General features: G+C 41.3%; 1 protein-coding gene across 1 annotated transcript in view; it reads right to left on the bottom strand.

The window, feature by feature from the left end:
• The window catches only part of Sdccag8 (SHH signaling and ciliogenesis regulator SDCCAG8), a 183,709-nt gene that overhangs the window by 52,529 nt on the left and 111,251 nt on the right, over positions 1–19,929 (bottom strand). Inside the window, exons 14-15 of the mRNA XM_048358258.1 lie at positions 6,723–6,850; positions 4,553–4,661 (exon numbers count right to left, since the gene is read on the bottom strand). Coding sequence (XP_048214215.1) covers positions 4,553–4,661; positions 6,723–6,850 — 237 coding nt within the window. The remainder of the gene's footprint in view (positions 1–4,552; positions 4,662–6,722; positions 6,851–19,929) is intronic.

The raw sequence follows: 19,929 nt of genomic DNA, 5'->3' as shown, positions 1-19,929 counted from the left end.
AGTCATTTAACAATATTTATAGCACCATAAAATACAGTGTTAAAATATATGAACTGCAATATGTACCAAAATTATAAAATTTGTTTCTCATCATCAGTGATTAAAACCAGGATGATTGCTCTAGCCTCAATACTCACAACCCTGGTGACAGATTAGAATTCAAATCTTAATGATCAATTTACAATTAACAAGATAGAAGTGAAACAAATTAAACCAACCATTATATATGACGAGACCCCATGGACTCCCATTGTTCCCCTTAATTACAAAAAGCAAATCGCAAATACACAATGGGCAATGTTAGACATCAATCCATAAGCCTACCAACCCAGAAAGTGACAATGACAGGGAATGCAAGAAGCGAAAGCACATGGCCCTGGTTCTGAGCTCTGTGCGGTTGCTCTCTGTGAGGATGGGGACAGCCCGGCCTGTGGGTGAGGGTCAGGCCGCCCCTCTCCCAGGCTGGCAGAGAATGACTCCCAGCCAGCGCCCAGCCAACTCGGTCCAGCTACACCCGGCCAGGGTGTAGATCACACTGCAAATCATATTGTTAATATTTTGCCTGGGGAGAGGAGGCAGTTCTTTCACTTTGATAAAGAAAAATCACAGATGTAACAAAGATATTTAAGTATCTGCATTGAGCTCACCCCAGAACAACTTCACACCTGTAATCAGCTTTCAGAGTCTGGGGATGCAGACAGAAGGGATAGCGAAAGTTCATGTGGCTTTGACTAAAATCAGCCAGGACGTCTGCCTGGTGCCAATTACAGACAAGATGGCATTCATTCTCTTGCCTGATGATCACACATGAGCTATAAAAACACAAAACCGGCAGGTCCTTTTTAGTTCCAGTATGTGACGTGCCATTCTCAGCCCCCTAGGTTGCAGACACAACCACATGCAGAGTGCAGAGCACACAGGGGCACAAGGTTCTGTGCTAATCATCAGGAAGGCTGCGTAAGAGCAAAAGCAGTTCTCAATGCAACGTCCGGCCTACTTGGAGAGAAAGCGCATGCAATACACACACACACACACACACACACACACACACACACACACACGGTATTGTTTCAAAATGTTTCACAGAGCAGCATCTCATGAGGATGAGCGGAGAGGAGGAGTATACGGGCATGGTGAATCCAGGCTGTCAGTTTCTCTAGTGATTCCTAGATCTATCTGAGCAAAAATGCTACTTCAAATGGTCTGAATACATTTATCTAGTGTGTCACTTGAATAACACAAAATGCTCACAGAAATGTTGCTTGTAAGGAAAGGAAGGCAAAAGAAATGTATTTTGAATTAGTAATCAATATAAAATAAATACATCTACTTTCAGAAAAATTTTTACTGTACTTGGGAAGAAAATCTGGGCCCAAATTACCATATGGATAAAATAATGATTTTGGAGCTGAGTTTTCACAATGACAAAGTGCTAAGATTTTCCTTGCACCAAAGCACAGTAGAAATTATTTAACCCAATGTTTAGTATATGGTATACAGGAATATATCCCAGAGTGCTTATTACAATTTTTTTTATCATTTCAAAAGAAATATTTGTGACACTGTTCAAAAGGAAATGTCTTCAGTACCTGATTCTGTAGCAGTAAGCCCTCTGTACATCACCTTTACAATAACAGTAAAATTAAAAGTTAAAAAAGTAAATAAAAAAGAAACATTTAGAACTCTTCAGGTTTTATAGGTGGCTCCATAGCAGGAGCCACATCAAAATGGAAGTTTGGCATGAATGACTTTTTGGAAATGTCATAGTAGGAAGCCAGAGAGAAATGAGACTGGGATTGATAAGAAATCAACAAACAAACAATAGTAAAATCATAGTCTATCTAGTTTTTTCTTGTTAGGCACACAAAATACACCTTTTGAAAACTTTAGGAGCCCCTTCAAGTTTTTAAAAAGTAGTAGATAGTAATTTACACGCAGGCCTTAGTTTTTAATCACCTACTTGTAATTTTTAAGTCATCAGATTTAGTAAACTAGGTATCAGAACATGATATCCACTACAACCACATCTCCCCTTTCTGATGCTGCTTTGTCCTTGAAAAGGTTCTCACAGTAATACACAGGTTTGGGGCCTGTCAGAAAATGGCACTTAGACCTTCACCAGCCAAAACAATAAGAGCTTGGTGAAAAGTTAGAAATTGCCAAGTTAAGGCCCTTCAGATAAAGGCACCAATGACAACAATAGTACAGGGTCTGTTACTACATGGTAAAAACTGGCCAAGGTGCCTTACAGTTGGCATTCCATATCTGTGGCTCTGAACCCTTGAGTGAAGATAACTATGGGTTAAAATACAGAGTCTCGGGCTGGGGATATAGCCTAGTGGCAAGAGTGCCTGCCTCAGATACACGAGGCCCTAGGTTCGATTCCCCAGCACCACATATACAGAAAACGGCCAGAAGCGGCACTGTGGCTCAAGCGGCAGAGGGCTAGCCTTGAGCAAAAAGAAGCCAGGGACAGTGCTCAGTCCCTGAGTCCAAGGCCCAGGACTGGCCAAAAAAAAAAAAAAAAATACAGAGTCTCTACTGAACATGCTTTCTTTTTGGTCATTCTTCCCTATACAACACAGTATTAACAACTATTAACAGAACACTTGCATTGCATCAGATGTTACAGCAATCGAGATAGGATGTCAAGTATGCATGATAGAACTGGGAATGTAGCTCAATGGTAGATTACTTGCATAGCATATGTTGTAATGACCTTGGAGTCGAGAAAATCCGTGGAAGCACAGACAAAGGTGACAAGGAGTTTTATTTGGCTGGCTGTGACTGCCCTGACCTACAGTGGGGCAGAGTTTATTTAGGTCAGAATCACACACGGTGGCAGTTTACAGGTGCTCAAAGATACTTGAGGTGGGGATACTTTTCAGCTGTGGTCAGGACCAGGCAGACAGTATTCTGGAGGCCAGAGACTTAGGATTGGAAGTGGGGGTTATCATGGAATGAAAAAAGCTGGGTTACTACAGTGTGAGGTCTTGGATTCCATCCAAAACATGGCAAAGATAAAGCATAGAGGAAAATATATCTAAGTTATATACAAATACATCATTTTATATAAAGGATTTAGCATCTGCAAATTTGGGTATCCCAGGGTCCTTAAACCAACCAATCCTCTGGGGATACTGCAAGATGGCAGGGTATGTACATATGTATGTACCCATGCACACATGGATATATGTATGGGTGTGTATGTGCTTTTCTCCTTCTTTTAGAATTCCAAAGAGTTCTTTTCTGCATCCTGCCTGTCATCAAGAAAGAAACAGGCTGGCATCAGAAATCAGATCAGCATGTGGGGTATAGCACCGCACCTGTTTGTTTCATGCATTCGTCACTCATTCAATAAACATGCGTTGGGTGCCATCTATGTGTCAGATACAAAGACGCATGTTCAGCTTACAAAGTAGTGGTCAGGGGATGGAGGAATAAGAAGCAAGAGACTCAAGAGGCACTGGGATTCAAGTTCCCTAGATGTGTACAGAGTAAGTTGATAGATCTAAGGGAGAAAAGGGACACATGCTAGAGCTTCACCTTGACTCACAGTCCAACCGTTGCCTGCCAAGTGCAACTACTCCAGGGGCTTGAAAGGTTAACTTTCCCTTCGTAACCTTTCCCACATTGCTACTGTAGCCAGACTTTTCCCCTCTCCCCTCTCCTCCCCTGTCCTTCCCTCAAGTCCTCTCCCCTCCTGTCCTCTTCTTTTTTTCCCTTCTCATTTTAAAGATAGTGGCTCTGGCTACATTGCCTAGGCTGGCCGCAAACTCCTAGGCTCAAGCAAACTTCTGCCTTACCTTCTTGAAGATTTGGGAGCCTGGATGCATGTCTCCACATCTGGCAGGACTGAACATAAAATACTACAGCTATCATAAGAAAGTCTATAGACTTGGGAACTAGAAGTACTTAGATTAGATAGACCTCTAGATCTCCCACTCACCAGCTGTGTAAACAGTTTTTCTTTCCTTACCTGTAAAAGAAGATCATAATTCCTGTCTTAAGCTACTGTGGGAATTAAGTAATGCATGTATCAATCATCTTCATCTCATCAATTTCCCTAATAATTTGACCGAAAGATATCTTTTGTGTGTTCATGGAGACTTGTCAGAATAGGTTAAAATATGTTAACTGTATCATTAGAGGGTTTAAAAACTGCCCTACTGCATCTACTATTACAATAATTGCCACATTGATATTTGTTTCCTAAAATTTCATCATCTCAATTCTAAGCATTAAAAGTCAGGTAACAGTAGGCATCTATAATTATTGAAAACCATTTAGGCTGAGCTGGGCATATAGCTCAGTGGTCCAGAGCTTGCCTACCACACACAAGGCCCTCTGGGTTCCACACCTAGCACCAGAAAACAAACAAATAAATGTGTCTGCACCAACAATTGTTAAAATGTTCACATGGAAAAATTATTTTCACCGAAAACTTGCATCAGCAGGTAACTAATTTTAACAATAGATGACAGCATAGTATAAGAAAAATTTAAGTAACCAGGCAAGCAGCACTCTGAAAGTATTGTATAACAGTACTTACCTGCTTTTTTCAGAGATTTCTTCCAATTTCTTGGCTAACGTACAGCACTCTTCCTTTAACTTTGTCAAAAATGTATTCTGGGAGGTCAGCAACGAATACTGTTCATTTTCTAGAATTAACAATAAATCCACCAACATAAGATGTTTAATGTTCTATCTGTGCAATGTCCTATATCCACAACATATTTCTTAGAAGGCACTGAATTGCTTTCAGTGTCCTAAGTTAAAGACTGTATCATCTGGCAAGACACTGTTTCTTGTGAGACATTTATTTTCATAATAAAATTATACATCAGTAACATTTTTGATCATATCAGCTTGTATAACATTTTAGCACGTTCATAAATTGTCAAATACCTCAAGTGAAGTCATAGATACTTATATCTTTGTAATATGCAAGATATTATATTTTTATTTTGACAATTGTACTATAAACAGTGTCAAAATTCTCACAACCAGATAATTCTGAACTAAAATCATCAAGGAATTCTCTTGGAGGCTGTAACTCACATTTTACATTTTATATTTGCACAAAATTTACTACCATGCCTCCTTGAATTTTACATATGTTCCCAAATTATGAAGGTGAAATACATAATCTTACAGTGGACTTTACCGTCAACACTGTGTCCCTGCCAATATAGTGAATATTTGGTCAAAGAAACTAAAAAGTGTAATAAAAGGAAGTGTTCCGAGGAGATTTTAGCAATGGAAAACTCGTATGTACTGCTCAGGTTCCGCCCACAAACCTGGGGTCACTAGAATTCTGCTGGCAGCTGGGGGCAAATGATCATTTAACCTTTAATTTTCTTTTTGTGACTTTTAGTGGAAACACTGCTTCTAAATCTGGTGATTTTTAAATTCTTCTGGCCACATGCTGTGAAGAGGAAATCTCCACTACAAGGGCTGAAGGGAATTATGTGAGTCATTATAGCATCTCCTTTTTTATAATTAAATATATTGTTTAATGGATTCATGTTAGTGATTTTTCACCTATGGGAAAGGAAATATTTTTTAATATATTAATGAATACAACATACAGTATATCTTGTGAAAATTACCTCTAAGTAATTATTACTATTTTTCAATTTTAGCTAATGATTGGCAAAAAGCATATAACTTAGAAAGCAAAATAAATCAAGTCACTAAAATTAAGCAACATCTTTCTGGAAGAGACAGGATCAATTAAACTTTCGTTTTAATAGTATACAGCATAGAAAATGTGGTGTGGAATTATAATGACTGACACTGTCTTGTTTTGACTAACACTGTCTGTGAACACACAACTCAAAAGTGAAAGGAACTACAGAATGCTCTGACTGAACAAATCAAACTGCCTATTTTCAAAGTGCATTTTACTTTCAAATTAAAGGTAAAGAGTTACTGGCCAACTCAGTCTGAGAACATTGCCAACGTGATGAAAGATGGCAATTTTTCGCCAAGCTGCCAGCTGTGGTCAGTGCCTTGTATTAGTGAATTTTAACAGCAGTTGTGAGAACTTGAAGAATGCAAAGGATTAAACATCACTCAAGATTGGATTGGGGGAGGTGGGGAAATCATACAAATGCTAAAAATGTTCGAAGCTGCAAAGATTAAATAAAGGAACGTATCAATTTGGAGCCACTGAATTACATCCAGCTGCGACAGTGAATTAAGAACCGATTAATGGCTAAAGCTTTTCTCCAGTTTGGATGCTGAAGCAAACTCATTAGGCTTTTAGAGTAGCTGTAATGTGTGTACTGTGGGAACTGTTCAGTGCTATTCAGGAGCCTCTAACTGTAAGCTCAGAGCATTTCCCGCAGAGCTTCTGATGCTATTTTCTTTATATAACATGTGTGCCTGAAAACCCAGCCAAAAACAAGCCCTTTGTTTTTCTACTTTGTTGTGGTCTCTCTCAGCTTTACGTTTCTTGAACACAGGTAAATAAACTCATAATCCAGATGGTGCAACAGATGTGTGAGCAGCACTCTGAAATCAACAGACAGTGGGCAATACTTTCCATTTTCTCTTTTAAACGCTAACTAATATGTAATTCGGAATCTCCGGTGTAGTTAGCATCTGCTCCCTTCGGCCAGCCAAAGGTTACAGGTGTTCCTGATGTCATTTCACAGTAAGGCGTGGGCCTGGCTGGAGAGCAAGTGCCCAGGCTCTAATCTCTCCCTACCACCCACCAGTTTTGTCGTGCTGGGCCTCCATTTGCTGTATCTTCTGTGTCAGCTCCTGTTCTCGCTGCTGAGCCTGAAGGGCTTGGGCCTTTGCTTCGTTGCTAAAGCTCTGCTGAATGCTATCTTTTTCCAGTCTGCAAAACAGAGAGAAGATACAGAAATGGGATCTGCGGGGCCTAGCCCTCCGCACCTCCTGCAGACCACAGAGTGGACAGGCAGTGGATTGTGAAACATACGAAGACTGTCTCTCCACAGCTCTCCCAACCCCAGAAGGGGGAAAAGTCAAAGGCTCCCTCATGCAAGGTGAAACGCATGGCAGAACTGACTACCCAGGGACTAAGTTCTAAAATGAAAAGAAAAAAATTATGACAATTCAGCACTGAATTCTATAGCCTTCAGGCACACACATACACCCTTTTGCTTAACATTCTTACTGTTTTGCATTAGCAATGAATTTTTCTTCTTCTGAGTGGTCAATATTTCCTAAAGATTATTCCAGAAACAACACAACTCAATTCTTAAGGAAAACTGAGATTCCTAAAACTCAGCTTTGTAGACAATTCTGACACTTAGAATGGAATCTCAACTGCCATGCAGGAGACCCTCTCTACAGGCCAGCAAGCGGTTCTGTGTGTCTGTGTGTGTGTGTGTGTGTGTGTGTGTATACCAAGTATTTTCACACATCAGGCTTACACAATGCGACTATGAAGATGCAAACCAAAAGATGTCCGTAGCACTTCCTAGTAAAATCTCTTTAGATTGTGTTAACAGCTATGGCAGGGTGAGAAGCTTCACAGTCAGAGATAGCATCTCATTCCACCGAGGTAGGCCATCCTCCTAGCCCAAGGATCTGTACCTCAGCCCATGGCTCCTAAAGGGAGAAAGGCCACCAGCGGCTAAGAGCCACGCTGGTTCTTCAAGCTCTAAGCATGAGAAAATGATACGAAGGTTTCCTTCAATTAAAGGACTTAGTTATTTCTAACTCCTGATCACCTTGTGGGCATTTCTCAACCATGCTGCTTTAGTTTACTAATTGAGATATTTACTGCCTAGCCTTTGCCAAACTAAAAATAAACAATTCCATAAAGCCATCACTACCAGTCTATGTACCGCTGTGGAACTTCAATTCACTGGCTTCTAATTATAAAGCAACATAAGGAAAGCCTGTATTGAAATTGGTCAATGCATGTGGTAATGTTGTAGTGTAAAATTCCAGAATGAAAATACACCCACACCTCACTCAAATGAAATCATCAGGGGTCCATGCTAAATGTGAAATAAGGTCCCTTCTGGTACTTCTAACAACAACACCCCCCTGGAAGTGGTCCAAGGTCTTGTCTCACACTCAGTTCCAAAGTAGTATATTGCAACAAATGGATAGTCAGACGAGGCTCCTTTTTGCCTTCCCCATCACACCACAAATTTTCTGGCTGGAGATCACTGCACATGTTTCTGCTTCTTGGAATGCCCTCACCCACTGACACAGCCTCTGCATGTGTATGGTATTCCCTTGGGGCCTTCCTCGAAATGCTGCCTATCCTTGCCTCCTCCTCCAGAACACACCTCCTTCCCTCAGTGACCTCAGTATATGTTGTGACATCCTACAAAAACATTTTCTCACTTTGGCTGTTGGTTTACATGTCTGTATCCTTTTGTCACCTTGGTCTTTCTACCCAGAGCCCACGTCAGTACCTGGCTCACGGGGAAGGGGCAGTGAATGTTTAATGATCCTTTCCATACGGGAGAAGGAAGGGTGCAGATGAAGTGAACCTGGAAAATCTGCACAAGACTTACATGATGGGGCAAAACCTTCTCACACACCTCACGTGAGTGCTTGCACAGATGGCTCTTCGAGGTGGGGGGGGCACTAACAGCTGGGGACACCACTGCTGGAGGAACACCTTCTAAGGAACACGGAGCTTCCACAGGGTGGCCAGGCCCGAGTGGGAGTGCGAGTCAGAGCACATGGGCAGGGAGAACAGGACGGCCTCTGAGGTCCCTCACAATCAGCGGCCATAACTTCCCTGTCCATTGCAAAGGGAAAATGGGTATCATTAATAATTATGCCAAAATAATAGTTATACCCGAGACTGCTGCAAACTGGGGCTTATGGGTCCCCAACAAAAAGGGCTGCCAGCCTCACTCAGACACTCTCAACTGACTAGAAAAAAAGGACCACTAAGGGCTGGGGATATGGCCTAGTGGCAAGAGTGCTTGCCTCGCATACATGAGGCCCTGGGTTCGATTCCCCAGCACCACATATACAGAAAACGGCCAGAAGTGGCGCTGTGGCTCAAGTGGCAGAGTGCTAGCCTTGAGCAAAAGGAAGCCAGGGACAGTGCTCAGGCCCTGAGTCCAAGGCCCAGGACTGGCCAAAAAAAAAAAAAAAAAAGGACCACTAATAAACTAAAACAGTTTCAAAGTCCTCTATCCACAAATCCTTGAGTGGTGCATCATTTTGTGTTTCTCCTACCCGTCTTTACATTCACTCTATTTGGGAAATGACATTGAACTAATAAATATGGCATATGACTACTTCCTACCTACATCTCCTTCCCTCTGCTCTCATATTGCTTTCTCCTCTTGCAGGCTCTTCCTGACTAGAAAGACTTCTTTAAGACCTCAGAATGTTAGAAATGAAAGAGAATCTCTAATTTGCTTCATCAAACCTCCTCACCTCATAGCTGAATAACAACAACAAACAACCACATTAAAGCGCCAAGGGCCACACAGAATTTAGAATCCACTCCTACAGCTGCAGAATGAATGGACTTAGATGCAAATGTAGGATTAAACTATTTACTCGGAAAAATCTGCTTTTTCATTATCTAAAGATGATGCAATCATAGATTGAAAGAATTAAAGAATTAGAGGTCAGAAGCTAGTAGCTCACACCTGTAACCCTGGCTACTCAGGAGCTTAGACCTGGAGGATGAAGGTCAAAAACAACACGGACAGGAAAGTCCTCAGGACTCCACCTCCAATTAACAAGCAAACAGCTAGGGTGGAGGCATGACTGAGTGGTAGTGCTCCAACCATAAGCGAGCAAGCCATGTGAGAGTAGGAGGCCTGGAGTTCAAGCTGCAGAACCAGCACAAAGCAGAAACAAAAACCAAGCAACCAAACAACAACAAAAAAGTAGGTATCAAGGAAAGGACAAGGAACGAATTCAAATCAATCTATTAAGTATTTATTGTGACACTCTTATGTAAAAGACACCATGCTAGGTACCAGGTTAGATAAAAACACATAAGGCATAATCCTGGCTCCTACTAGTGAGTTCCAAATGGATAAACAGACAAAAGAGGTGATGGGATAATAACCCAAAAGGAAGGTATAAGGGGGAAAACTACCCAAGTGTAGAAAAGTAAGAGACCAGCAGGTCTGGCAATCTAGAGAAGGGTAGTAAGGCCAATTTCCCACGACTGGTTTACTTCTAGGTCACAGTTGACACACTGATGGTGGCATCTGACCAAGCTAGCAGTTTGCTCTATTTTACAAATCAGAATAAAAGCAAAGGAATAAAGAGGAATACTGGGTAGTGAATAACATGGGCTGAAGGTCACAGTGGTGCAAAACCACTAACAAGTTAAAAGTCCATCACCTATGGACAAAGAGAACTGTGGTATAGTCTTACAAGAGAGTAATAACACTCCAGCAACAACAGAACAAGCCAGTGCTACCTAAGACATGCGTGTCAACCAAGAGCAGTATGTCTATATAACAACATAAATATGACTTGATAGATTTTTAAAGTTTACTTTTAATTTTATAGCTAGATTGAGGGATCGAGAGTTTCTGATGATCCTCAAGTTCAACAATAATCCTGAATGCTCCAGTCTGAGTCTAATGTATTCCCTATGCGCAGCAGGCACTGTCAGTGACCAGGCAGTCCACCTATCTACCTTGTCTCTGCTCACCTCTTTACTGAGGTCTGAAGTGCTGCTACTCCTCAAACAACCTGTAAAATGTGTTGCATTTATAAAGTATCATACATATCACTTTTAATGTATCTATGTGTCTTACAAAACTTGCAAGAAGGGCTGGGGCATAGCTTAGTGTTAAAGTGTTTGCCTAGAATGTACAAGGATCTAGATGCCCTCTCTAGCACTATTAAATAAATAAGTAAACCTCCATAAGATATATAATATACTAGTTGACAAATATTCTTGAACGAATACGGAAAAAGCTGTTGGGATTTCAGACACATGATAACATGATGTCCATTTGTCCCAATACTGGTGATATTAGCTTTGATCTCTTGGTTGACATTACCGGCATGCTAAGAGGCATTAAGTCTCAGGGATTGGGGTGGGAATCTCTCATTTGCAGTGCTAAGTATAGATATTTTCATCACAGTCTTATTGTGTTTAATTATCTTTCAGTCGTTGTACAAAGGAGTTTCAGTTCAACAAATCAACTTATAAGTACAATGCATCTTGGTTAATGTCACTCTTTCCATCATTCCCCTGTTTTAAACGATCAAAGTGACATCACTGATTATCAGGTTGGGAAGAAAAAGGCACTATCAGCAGGAGATGCTGACTGGGACGGCCCCAGTCCCCTGGAGGCCAGGGGAGTGCTCCTGGGCTAAAGTTATTGCTTCGCCCTTTGTAACTAAAGTAGCTGGCACTATAAAAACATCTTATTCCACTCTCACCTAGTAGTCTTACATCTAATAATGATTTTTTTATTCTATCATTCTTTCTCTACTTTGTTATTGTCCTGCATGGAAGTACTTCACCTTCTCATTTGACAATTTACTATTATCAGCATAGAGTTCTACATTCTTTTATTTTTTTTTTTGGTGTTGTTTAATGAGTTGTATTCCATTATGATCAGTAGGATTTGTTTGTTTGTTTTATGGTTTTGTTATTTTTGTGTGTGAGCTATAGTACTCAAGGCTAGTGACCTACCACTTTGAGCCAAAGTGCCATTTCTGGCTTTTTTTTTTTTTTAAGCAGTTAATTGGAGGTAAGAATTCCAAGAACTTTTCTGCCCCAGCTGGCTTTGAGCCTTGATCCTTGGCTCTCAGCCTCCTGAGTAGCTAGGGTTATAAGCATGGGCCACTGGTGCCCAGCAGCAGAAGTTTTTTTAAGTTCCACTCATCTTGGAACCAGCCAGCTTCAAGCTGGTTCCTATGACATGTCTCCTGTGTACTTTCTGGCTCTATATCCCCAAGATGCACCAGCCTTGGACTCAGCATTTGTCCAACAAGCTATCTCTGTGCATTTTATTGGATAAACCAAAATAGTTTATGCTCACTGCTACTGTGAAGCTGCTGCTTCTAGGTCATTTAAAGAGCACAATGTAGTCAGGCACTGGTGGCTCATATCTGTGACCCTAGCTGAGGAGGCTGAAATCTGAAGACTGCAGCTCGATTCCAGCCCAGGCAGGAAAGTCTCTGAGATTCTTATCTCCAATTAAGCACCAGAAAGACTCTGGAACAATAGCTCAAGTGGTAGAGCACTAATCTTGAGCAAAAGCTCAGGGACAGTGCCTAGGCCCTCAGTTCAAGTCCCAGAACCATAAAAAAAAAAAGGATTTAATATATACATGTATAAATAGGAATATAACTAGTAATACAGATATAAACATGACATATAAACATTCATACCAATACTTTCCATTATAATACAACAACAGAGAATTATGGAAATTGTAATTTTCTTTTTCAGTAGTAAGAAATTTGACTGCTCTTTTCAACATGTTTATTTATTCAAACGTGGAAAGTTGCGAAAAGTTTCAAAATTGCTAATCTGTAGAAGGCAAATCTACCAGTAACTAGAATGAAACATGTATCGCTTTGTTTTTACAAGTGCACACATAGCATTTGTAATTGATTCTGTTTGCATTTTAGGAAAGTGGTCTTGAAAAACAGTTGAGAACAATAGGTAGCTCAGAGAGCTAGATCTCAGAGAATGGCATATGCCAACTTTTTATCTATATGACTATGGATGAGCAAATTTTTCCTTTTTTTTTTTTTTTTTTGGCCAGTCCTGGGCCTTGAACTCAGGGCCTGAGCACTGTCCCTGGCTTCTTCCTGCTCAAGGCTAGCACTCTGCCACTTGAGCCACAGCGCCGCTTCTGGCCGTTTTCTGTATATGTGGTGCTGGGGAATCGAACCTAGGGCCTCGTGTATCCGAGGCAGGCACTCTTGCCACTAGGCCATATCCCCAGCCCCCAAATTTTTCCTTTTAATCTTAGGTTCTTTATTCACCTAAAGCAAAAATTCTTAAAGTCTAGATCACTTTACTAAGCTACAATTTATTAATGTTTACCATAAGTGAAGCAATTTCCATCTTCTTTTATTTACCCTCCTACCTTTTATTAGTGTCCCTTTGTAAATGAGGAACCTGAGGCTGAAAGGGACTGCACAAGTTCTCGAGTTATTAAAGCCGGGAAACCCTGGCTCTCTGACTGGAGTCCACACACTGAGCACTTTGCTTTAGTCTGACTTATAAGAGATGCAGAGAAGTGAGAGAAGGTTAAAAGCTAAATGTCCACAGCATCTAGCTAGAAAGCCAAATCCCAAACTAGTCGTCTTTGTCTTTCCTATTTCCAGGTGCTACTGGACCACTTCTTCCTGCAATGACACCACTGGTTAGTTGTATCCTCCTCAAAGAAATGGATAAGCTTCGCAAGAACATTGAAAGGAACCACTAATAAATCTGCCCAGAGCTGACCAGAGACTCTCAGGAAAGATGAGGTATGTGCATTTATCTAGAATGAAAAGGCCTGAAGAATCTGGATCTTGAACCCAAGAGCCTGGAATGGCAGCTGCCATGCAATAGTGAAGTCAGCAAATAAACAAATGAATAAATAGACAAATGAATGAATAACTGTTAAGAGATGGGAATTACTATGTACTTCATAGGTGTGTCCTCCTGACTAATGGCTAAAAACGAAAATTCCTACTTTAGCCAAGAATTTAGTGTCATTATTGTTATAACTGAAAATAACACTACAAAAATAATCATTACATTAGTGGACAGAATGATGTCTTCCATGTTGAGAAGAACCAAATATCCTGGGATTGTGTACTTCCAGCAGGGACTACATTCTCATCTTTGAGCAATGCAGATCCACTGGGAGGGAACAAGCAGGAGAAGGAGACAGGTTCTATAACCCCTACTTCCTCAAGACTGCAAAAAAAACCAAAACCCTCAATGGCATCATTCACATTTCCTAGAGGTAATTACTTCTATTTTCTTCACTGCAAACTATGTTAGGATTTGAAATATGAGTTCTCAGCTCACAGCATGAGTCATGTCTAGGAGAGAAAACAGAAAGTAAAAGGAGAAAGGCTTCTTTCAAAGGAATGTACAGGGAAGGTGTGTGTGTGGGGGGGATAGTTTCTGTTTTGGTCACACCTGCTCAACTTGTATTGACTTCAAGAACTTTGTTAGGTGCTGGGTATGAAATCCCAGGCCTCACATCCAACTAGGGAAGTGCTCTGCCACTGAACTAAGCCCCCTGCACTCTCCCTACCACCCTAGCCCTTCCCCAGTCTGTGCTTGCTGCTTTAACAAAGCACATTCAAATGCGCTGACCTCTCTTGACTTCCAACAAGTCTAGGAGGCAGGGAGGTGCAGCAGACATCTCCCTGTGACACAGAAAACAGCACAAGCTCAGGGAATTAAGAGATTTGCTCAAAGCCACACAGTGAGTAAGTAGCAGAGCTGGAACCAGACCTGTCTTCTCCCTCCAAGTCCAGTGTTCTTTTTATTCCATGGTACTGTTTCACATGAGGGGGTTTGTTTAATCCAAAAGTGTAATGCTCATCCACTCAACAAATACTTAAGCCACTTCTGTGCCAACCATGAAAGTATGGAGATGTAACTGCACACAAGCCACAGACCACCCCTCCACAGTTATCACTCATTGAACTCAGTAAAGAAGCTTCAAACACAAAGGCAACTAACTATTAGAGTCTGGCAAATATTAGGTTAGGGTTAGATTCTTCTCATTGTCACCTAGGTGGATAGAACAAGCATGAAGGAGTGGCTGGAGACGGGGGTGGGGGGTGGGGGAGGCTTAAAAACTTACAGGCTTAAAATATGAGTGGGAATGAGAAGAAAATTGTGACAAGTGAAGTGGATAGCATGCGCAAAGACCCAGGAAGTCGAGATAGCCAGGTGCCATTGGAAAAGTGCAATAATTGTGGTATGATGGGAGGCTGGAATGGGTGGGGGGTGGGGGTGGGGGGCTGAGGAATAGTGAGCAGTTGGTGAAGGGGAGATTATTGAAGAAAGATGCAACTAGAGATGGAGGCAGGAGCCAGAACTTGCAGCTATTTTTAAGGCCTTCATCCTGAGGGAAATAGGGAGCCAACGTAGGGTTTTAAGCAGGGGAGTGTTGTGATCACACTCATGCTTGAGAAAGATCACTCTGGCTGCAGCTTGGGAACAGATGGGGAAGGGACAACATTAGAAGCAAGGAAGGCACTTATTACTACAGCAATAGTAAGAGCAATTTCTACAAAGGTTCTTTAGCCATGGAGATGCTCAGGTCAATACTGAGGCTAGACTACCACCAAAGGCCTATTTCTCTAGTCTTCTACCTTGAGTTTATTTTTTCCCATAGCTCTAATATATCTAATAGGCCTTAAAAAATACATTGCATTTTTGCCCTTGTATTTGCACAGTGCCAAAAACTCATATTTTCTATCTCTGATTTCTGTATGGGAACTAATGACTGGTCCATTCTTGCCTTTCTTTTCTGAAATAAGTAGCAATTTCTTTACATGATCCTAGTAATCAAACCGGATGAGGAATTTAAATCAGATCTCAATAGGATCAATGTACATTATACTTGCATTTCTTTTACTTGTCAATGGATATGCTTCATCCTCTAATTGTATAGCTAATTGAAATGGTTCTACTCCATTACTGAAATGCTCTAGAAATTAATTTATAGGACCAGTTGCTAAAGTTGGGGAGGGATATTGGTTCCTTTGTAGCCATCAAATTTTTGAGAAATATGCTATAAGAGAAAGAAATACCATTATCAAATATATTTTATAGTAGCACATTTCTTTAATATGATAGAGCAATGCTTCATTTATTTGAAATGTAGGAGAGGTACTGCACATGAAGAAAGCTTCTAGGCAACAGAGCTCTGACCATTTGCAGTAGAAAAATACCAGCTATGCATTTACCTTCTTAAGCAAACTACATCAAACACAAGAGGCTCTCAGTGATGGTCAAGGATGAAAAGTCACACATGAGGCCCTCTTTCTGCTAGTTCATCTGTGTGAAGAAGCTTTGGGGATCATGGCCCATTGTGGCTTTTCTTATTTTATATATTTTCAAACTTTTCTATGAAAGGTGTGGAATTGTTTTAGACAGCATCTGGCTATGTAGCCCAGGCTATCCTCAAACTCCCACCTCCTGCCTCAGGCTGCCAAGTTCTGAGATTACAAGCATGTACTACCATGCTTCCTCATTATTGTCTTTACTTCCCAACACACTGACTGAAAACATAAACCACTCAATATTATGTATTACAAGGAAAGTTTCAGATGCTTTTATAAGAGAACCCTAAGATAGTTTTTAAAAACCCTAAGATAGTTTTTTTTTAAGCCATTAGATAGTTCCATTGATTCTGCATAGAAAAGGGTTATGAGTTTGGAGTTATTTCACTCTTAAATTTTTTTTAGCTGGGCACCAGTGGGTCATACCTGTAAGTAATCCTAGCTACTCAGGAGGCTGAGATCTGAGGATTGCTGTACAAAGCCATCCCAGGAAGTTCTTATCTCCAATTAATCACCAGAAAACTGGCAGTGGCACTGTGGCTCAAGTGGTAGAGTGCTAGCCTTGAGCTGAAGAGCTCAGAGAGTTCCTAGGCCCAGAGTTCAAGCCCCATGATCAATAAAAAATTGTTTTGATAAGTGGATCAATAAAATGTGGTACATACACACAATAGAACTTTAGTCATCCATTAGAAAGAATAAGAGTATGCCATTTGCAGGGAAATGGATGGAACTAAAACAAGTCATGTTATGTGAGATAAGTTGAGCTTAGAGACAAACAGTGCATGTTTTCTCTCCTATGTGGAAGCTAAATCTAAAATATAACTGGCATGATAACTTATACATGACTTTAGGCATTCACACACAGACTAAAGGGGGACACCCTCAGGGGAGGACCCCAAAGGCATAACTCCTCTGAACATTCAAAATGCTATTTATCAAAATGAATTCCAGGAAATGGAAAAAGGGTTTATTATTGTTGAGGGTGTTGGTGATGGTATTTGTTTTATTTTTTTTGTGTGTGTGTGTGTGTGTGTGTTTGGGGGAGGGGGCAAAAGGGAATCATGCAATTCAGTATATACTTCATGGAAAATGAACTTTGTAACTTGTGGACAGGGATGGGAGGGGGAAATTTGGGGAAAGTGAAGGAAGTGACATTGTCCCCAAAGTGTACTCATTGCCTGACTTATGAAGTGGAAACCCCTCTGTACTGAATACTAGCGATAAAATTATATTTACAATAAAGCAAGTAATTTCTAAGTGTTTGTTTTGTTTCTTGGAGAGAGTCTTGGAGATCTGGGCTTGCGGTCCTCCCGCCTCAGCCTCCTGCATGCCAGGATTATGGGAGTGCGCCTCTGAGGCACTTTCGAATTTATATTGCACGCGCTAGCTGTGTTTCCCATGATGACAGGTGTGAGCGGGTGGGCGCTGCTGCAATGAGGACAGAGTTCACTGCTGCAGAATGGAGCCCCGCTGGCCAGGCATCCACTCTGCTGGTGTGCAGGAATTAGGGTTGTGTTCTACTTGGTAACAAGAAGAGCAGATTATTTTAAAAGCTTATTAAACATGTCTGTCGGGCTGGGAATATGCCTAGTGGCTAGAGTGCCTGCCTCGTATTCATGATACAGAAAATGGCCAGAAGTGGTGCTGTGGCGCAAGTGGCAGAGTGCCAGCCTTGAGCAAAAAAAGAAGCCAGGGACAGTGCTCAGGCCCTGAGTCCAAGGCCCAGGACTGGCCAAAAAAAAAAAATGTCTGTCACCCCTCCATTGATGGAATTGAAGAGGGCTACATTTACAGGAGAGAACACTGGCCTGAGCCTGTCCTCAGATTCTCACTGCGGTACCCTATTCTCCCACATGAGAAAGCCACTGTTCCGGCCAGTTTTAGGTCTTATTCTTCATCAGAATATTTTGCCTGTGAATTACTTTATGAGAACATACTTATCATGTGGCTTTGTAATTCTTGTTTGTCATAATTCCTATCTATCTATCTATCTATCTATCTATCTATCTATCTATCTATCTATTTTGTTTTTTGCCAATCCCGGGGCTTGAACTCAGGGCCTGAGCACTGTCCCTGGCTTCTCTTTGCTCAAGGCTAGCACTCTGCCACTTGAGCCACAGCGCCACTTCTGGCCTTTTCTATATATGTGGTGCTGGGGAATCGAACCCAGGGCTTCATGTATAGAGGCAAGCACACTTGCCGCTAGGCCATGTTCCCAGCCTCCTATCTACATTTTTAAGTGTTCCTTTCCTCTGCTTCAGTAAGTGTGAATGCTTGCTGGGTTTTCCTTTTCTAGCTACCTCACAGTCTGTTCTCACTAGTCCTACTGTGGCAGACTTGTCCTTTTGCTGATGCCCCACGTCTTCCATTATCTTCAGTCTAGCTTTAAACTCATGTCCACAAGGTATCTACATTTAGCATATTCATGTCAGAGGGAGCCATGACCTGAGGAAAAATTAAAACTGTCCTGCAAGGGGGAGGTGGGCAGTGGTATGGCATGGTAGATTTGTGCTTAGGCCCCGGCTTGACTCCCGGCTCTGCATGGACCAGCTAGTATAAAATCAAATCATCTGTCAGCTTTGGTGTGTGACTATGTGCAGTGACACTCTCAGGGTTCTAGAAGTACCCGCACAGAGCAGCTTGATCACCATGGAAATGAATAGTGTCCTCACTCATGGCACTGCAATTTTCCTGTCAACCAATCCTAATACTCAGAGACAGGACAGCAAGAGCTAGAGCTTCCTATGTCCAGATGCTGGCCCACTTGCCCTTCGTCCGTTGCTCTTCAGGGAATGGCAGCATCCTTTGTCCTCCAACCCCCTCTGCTTCATCCCAACAAGACAAACCAAAGTGAGGGCTTGTTACTTCCTCCAAATTAAAGGAACAGCTGGCATGACACTTTTGTTTTATTAATGATTCTCATAGCTGTAGACATAGAATCAGAGTTTAAGCACATGAGAATCAACTACATCTACGTTGGGCACTGTAGGAAAATTTTAAAGCTAGTACAGCAGCCACTGGCCACAGGAGGCTACCACAGACCTAAAGTATGGCTACAGTGAACCAGGATTGTGAAGCAAGTGTAGTAGGAAGTGTGAGCTCTGACAAAGGAAAGAGAGTCAAAGATATCTCTAAGAATTTGTCACACTGATTATATGTTGAAACTGCATTATTTTCTGCACACTGATTAAATGGAAATTAATTTCACCTGTTTGCTTTTACTTTTAAAATGTGGTTATCAGAAAATTTAGAGGTGTATGTGTGGCTTACATTCCATGGTTCCTATTATATTTCTATTGGCTAGCACTGGTCTGAGTCCAAATCTACCAATCTATATCACTGCATCTTAATCCTGAAGTTCCACAAATAAAAATAACCCAATTGCTATAAATTACTAAGTTCAAATGCTTCTTCAAGGTGTCAAAGGTCAATAGTTTTGCTGAGTGCTGGTGGCTCATGCCTGAAATCCTATCCACTTATGAGGCTGAGATCTGATGATTGTGGTTCAAAGCCAGCTAAAACAGGAAAGTCCCTGAGACCCTTATCTTAACTAACTACGAAATAGCTGAAAGAGGAGTTGCACCTCAAATGGTAGAGTACCAGCATTGAGTAGAAAAATTTCAGGGACAGTGCCCAGGCCTTGAGATCAACTCCCAGAACTGGAGGGCGGAGAAGAATCTTAGTTTTAATAAAAGCCAAACTAAACCAAGTTAAATCACATTAATTATCACATTTAAGCTAGTCAGCCATCATGATTTGAAAAGAAAAACAAAGGAGAAGAATTCTGACAAGATACTGACCCACCAAAGCTGCAGTATTCTCTATACTATACAAAAGTAAATGAGGGCTGGGATGTAGCTCAGTGGCAAAGTGCTTGCCTACCAACATACTGGGTTCAATCCCCAATACCAAAAAAAGAAAAGACCAAAAAAATATAGTTTTAAAAACAAGTAAATG

This window comes from Perognathus longimembris, chromosome 11 (assembly GCF_023159225.1).
Source record: "Perognathus longimembris pacificus isolate PPM17 chromosome 11, ASM2315922v1, whole genome shotgun sequence".
In the NCBI taxonomy this organism is placed as follows: Eukaryota; Metazoa; Chordata; class Mammalia; order Rodentia; family Heteromyidae; genus Perognathus; species Perognathus longimembris.
The sequence above is the reverse complement of the archived record's forward strand: the minus strand, read 5'-3'. Positions and strand labels throughout refer to the sequence as shown.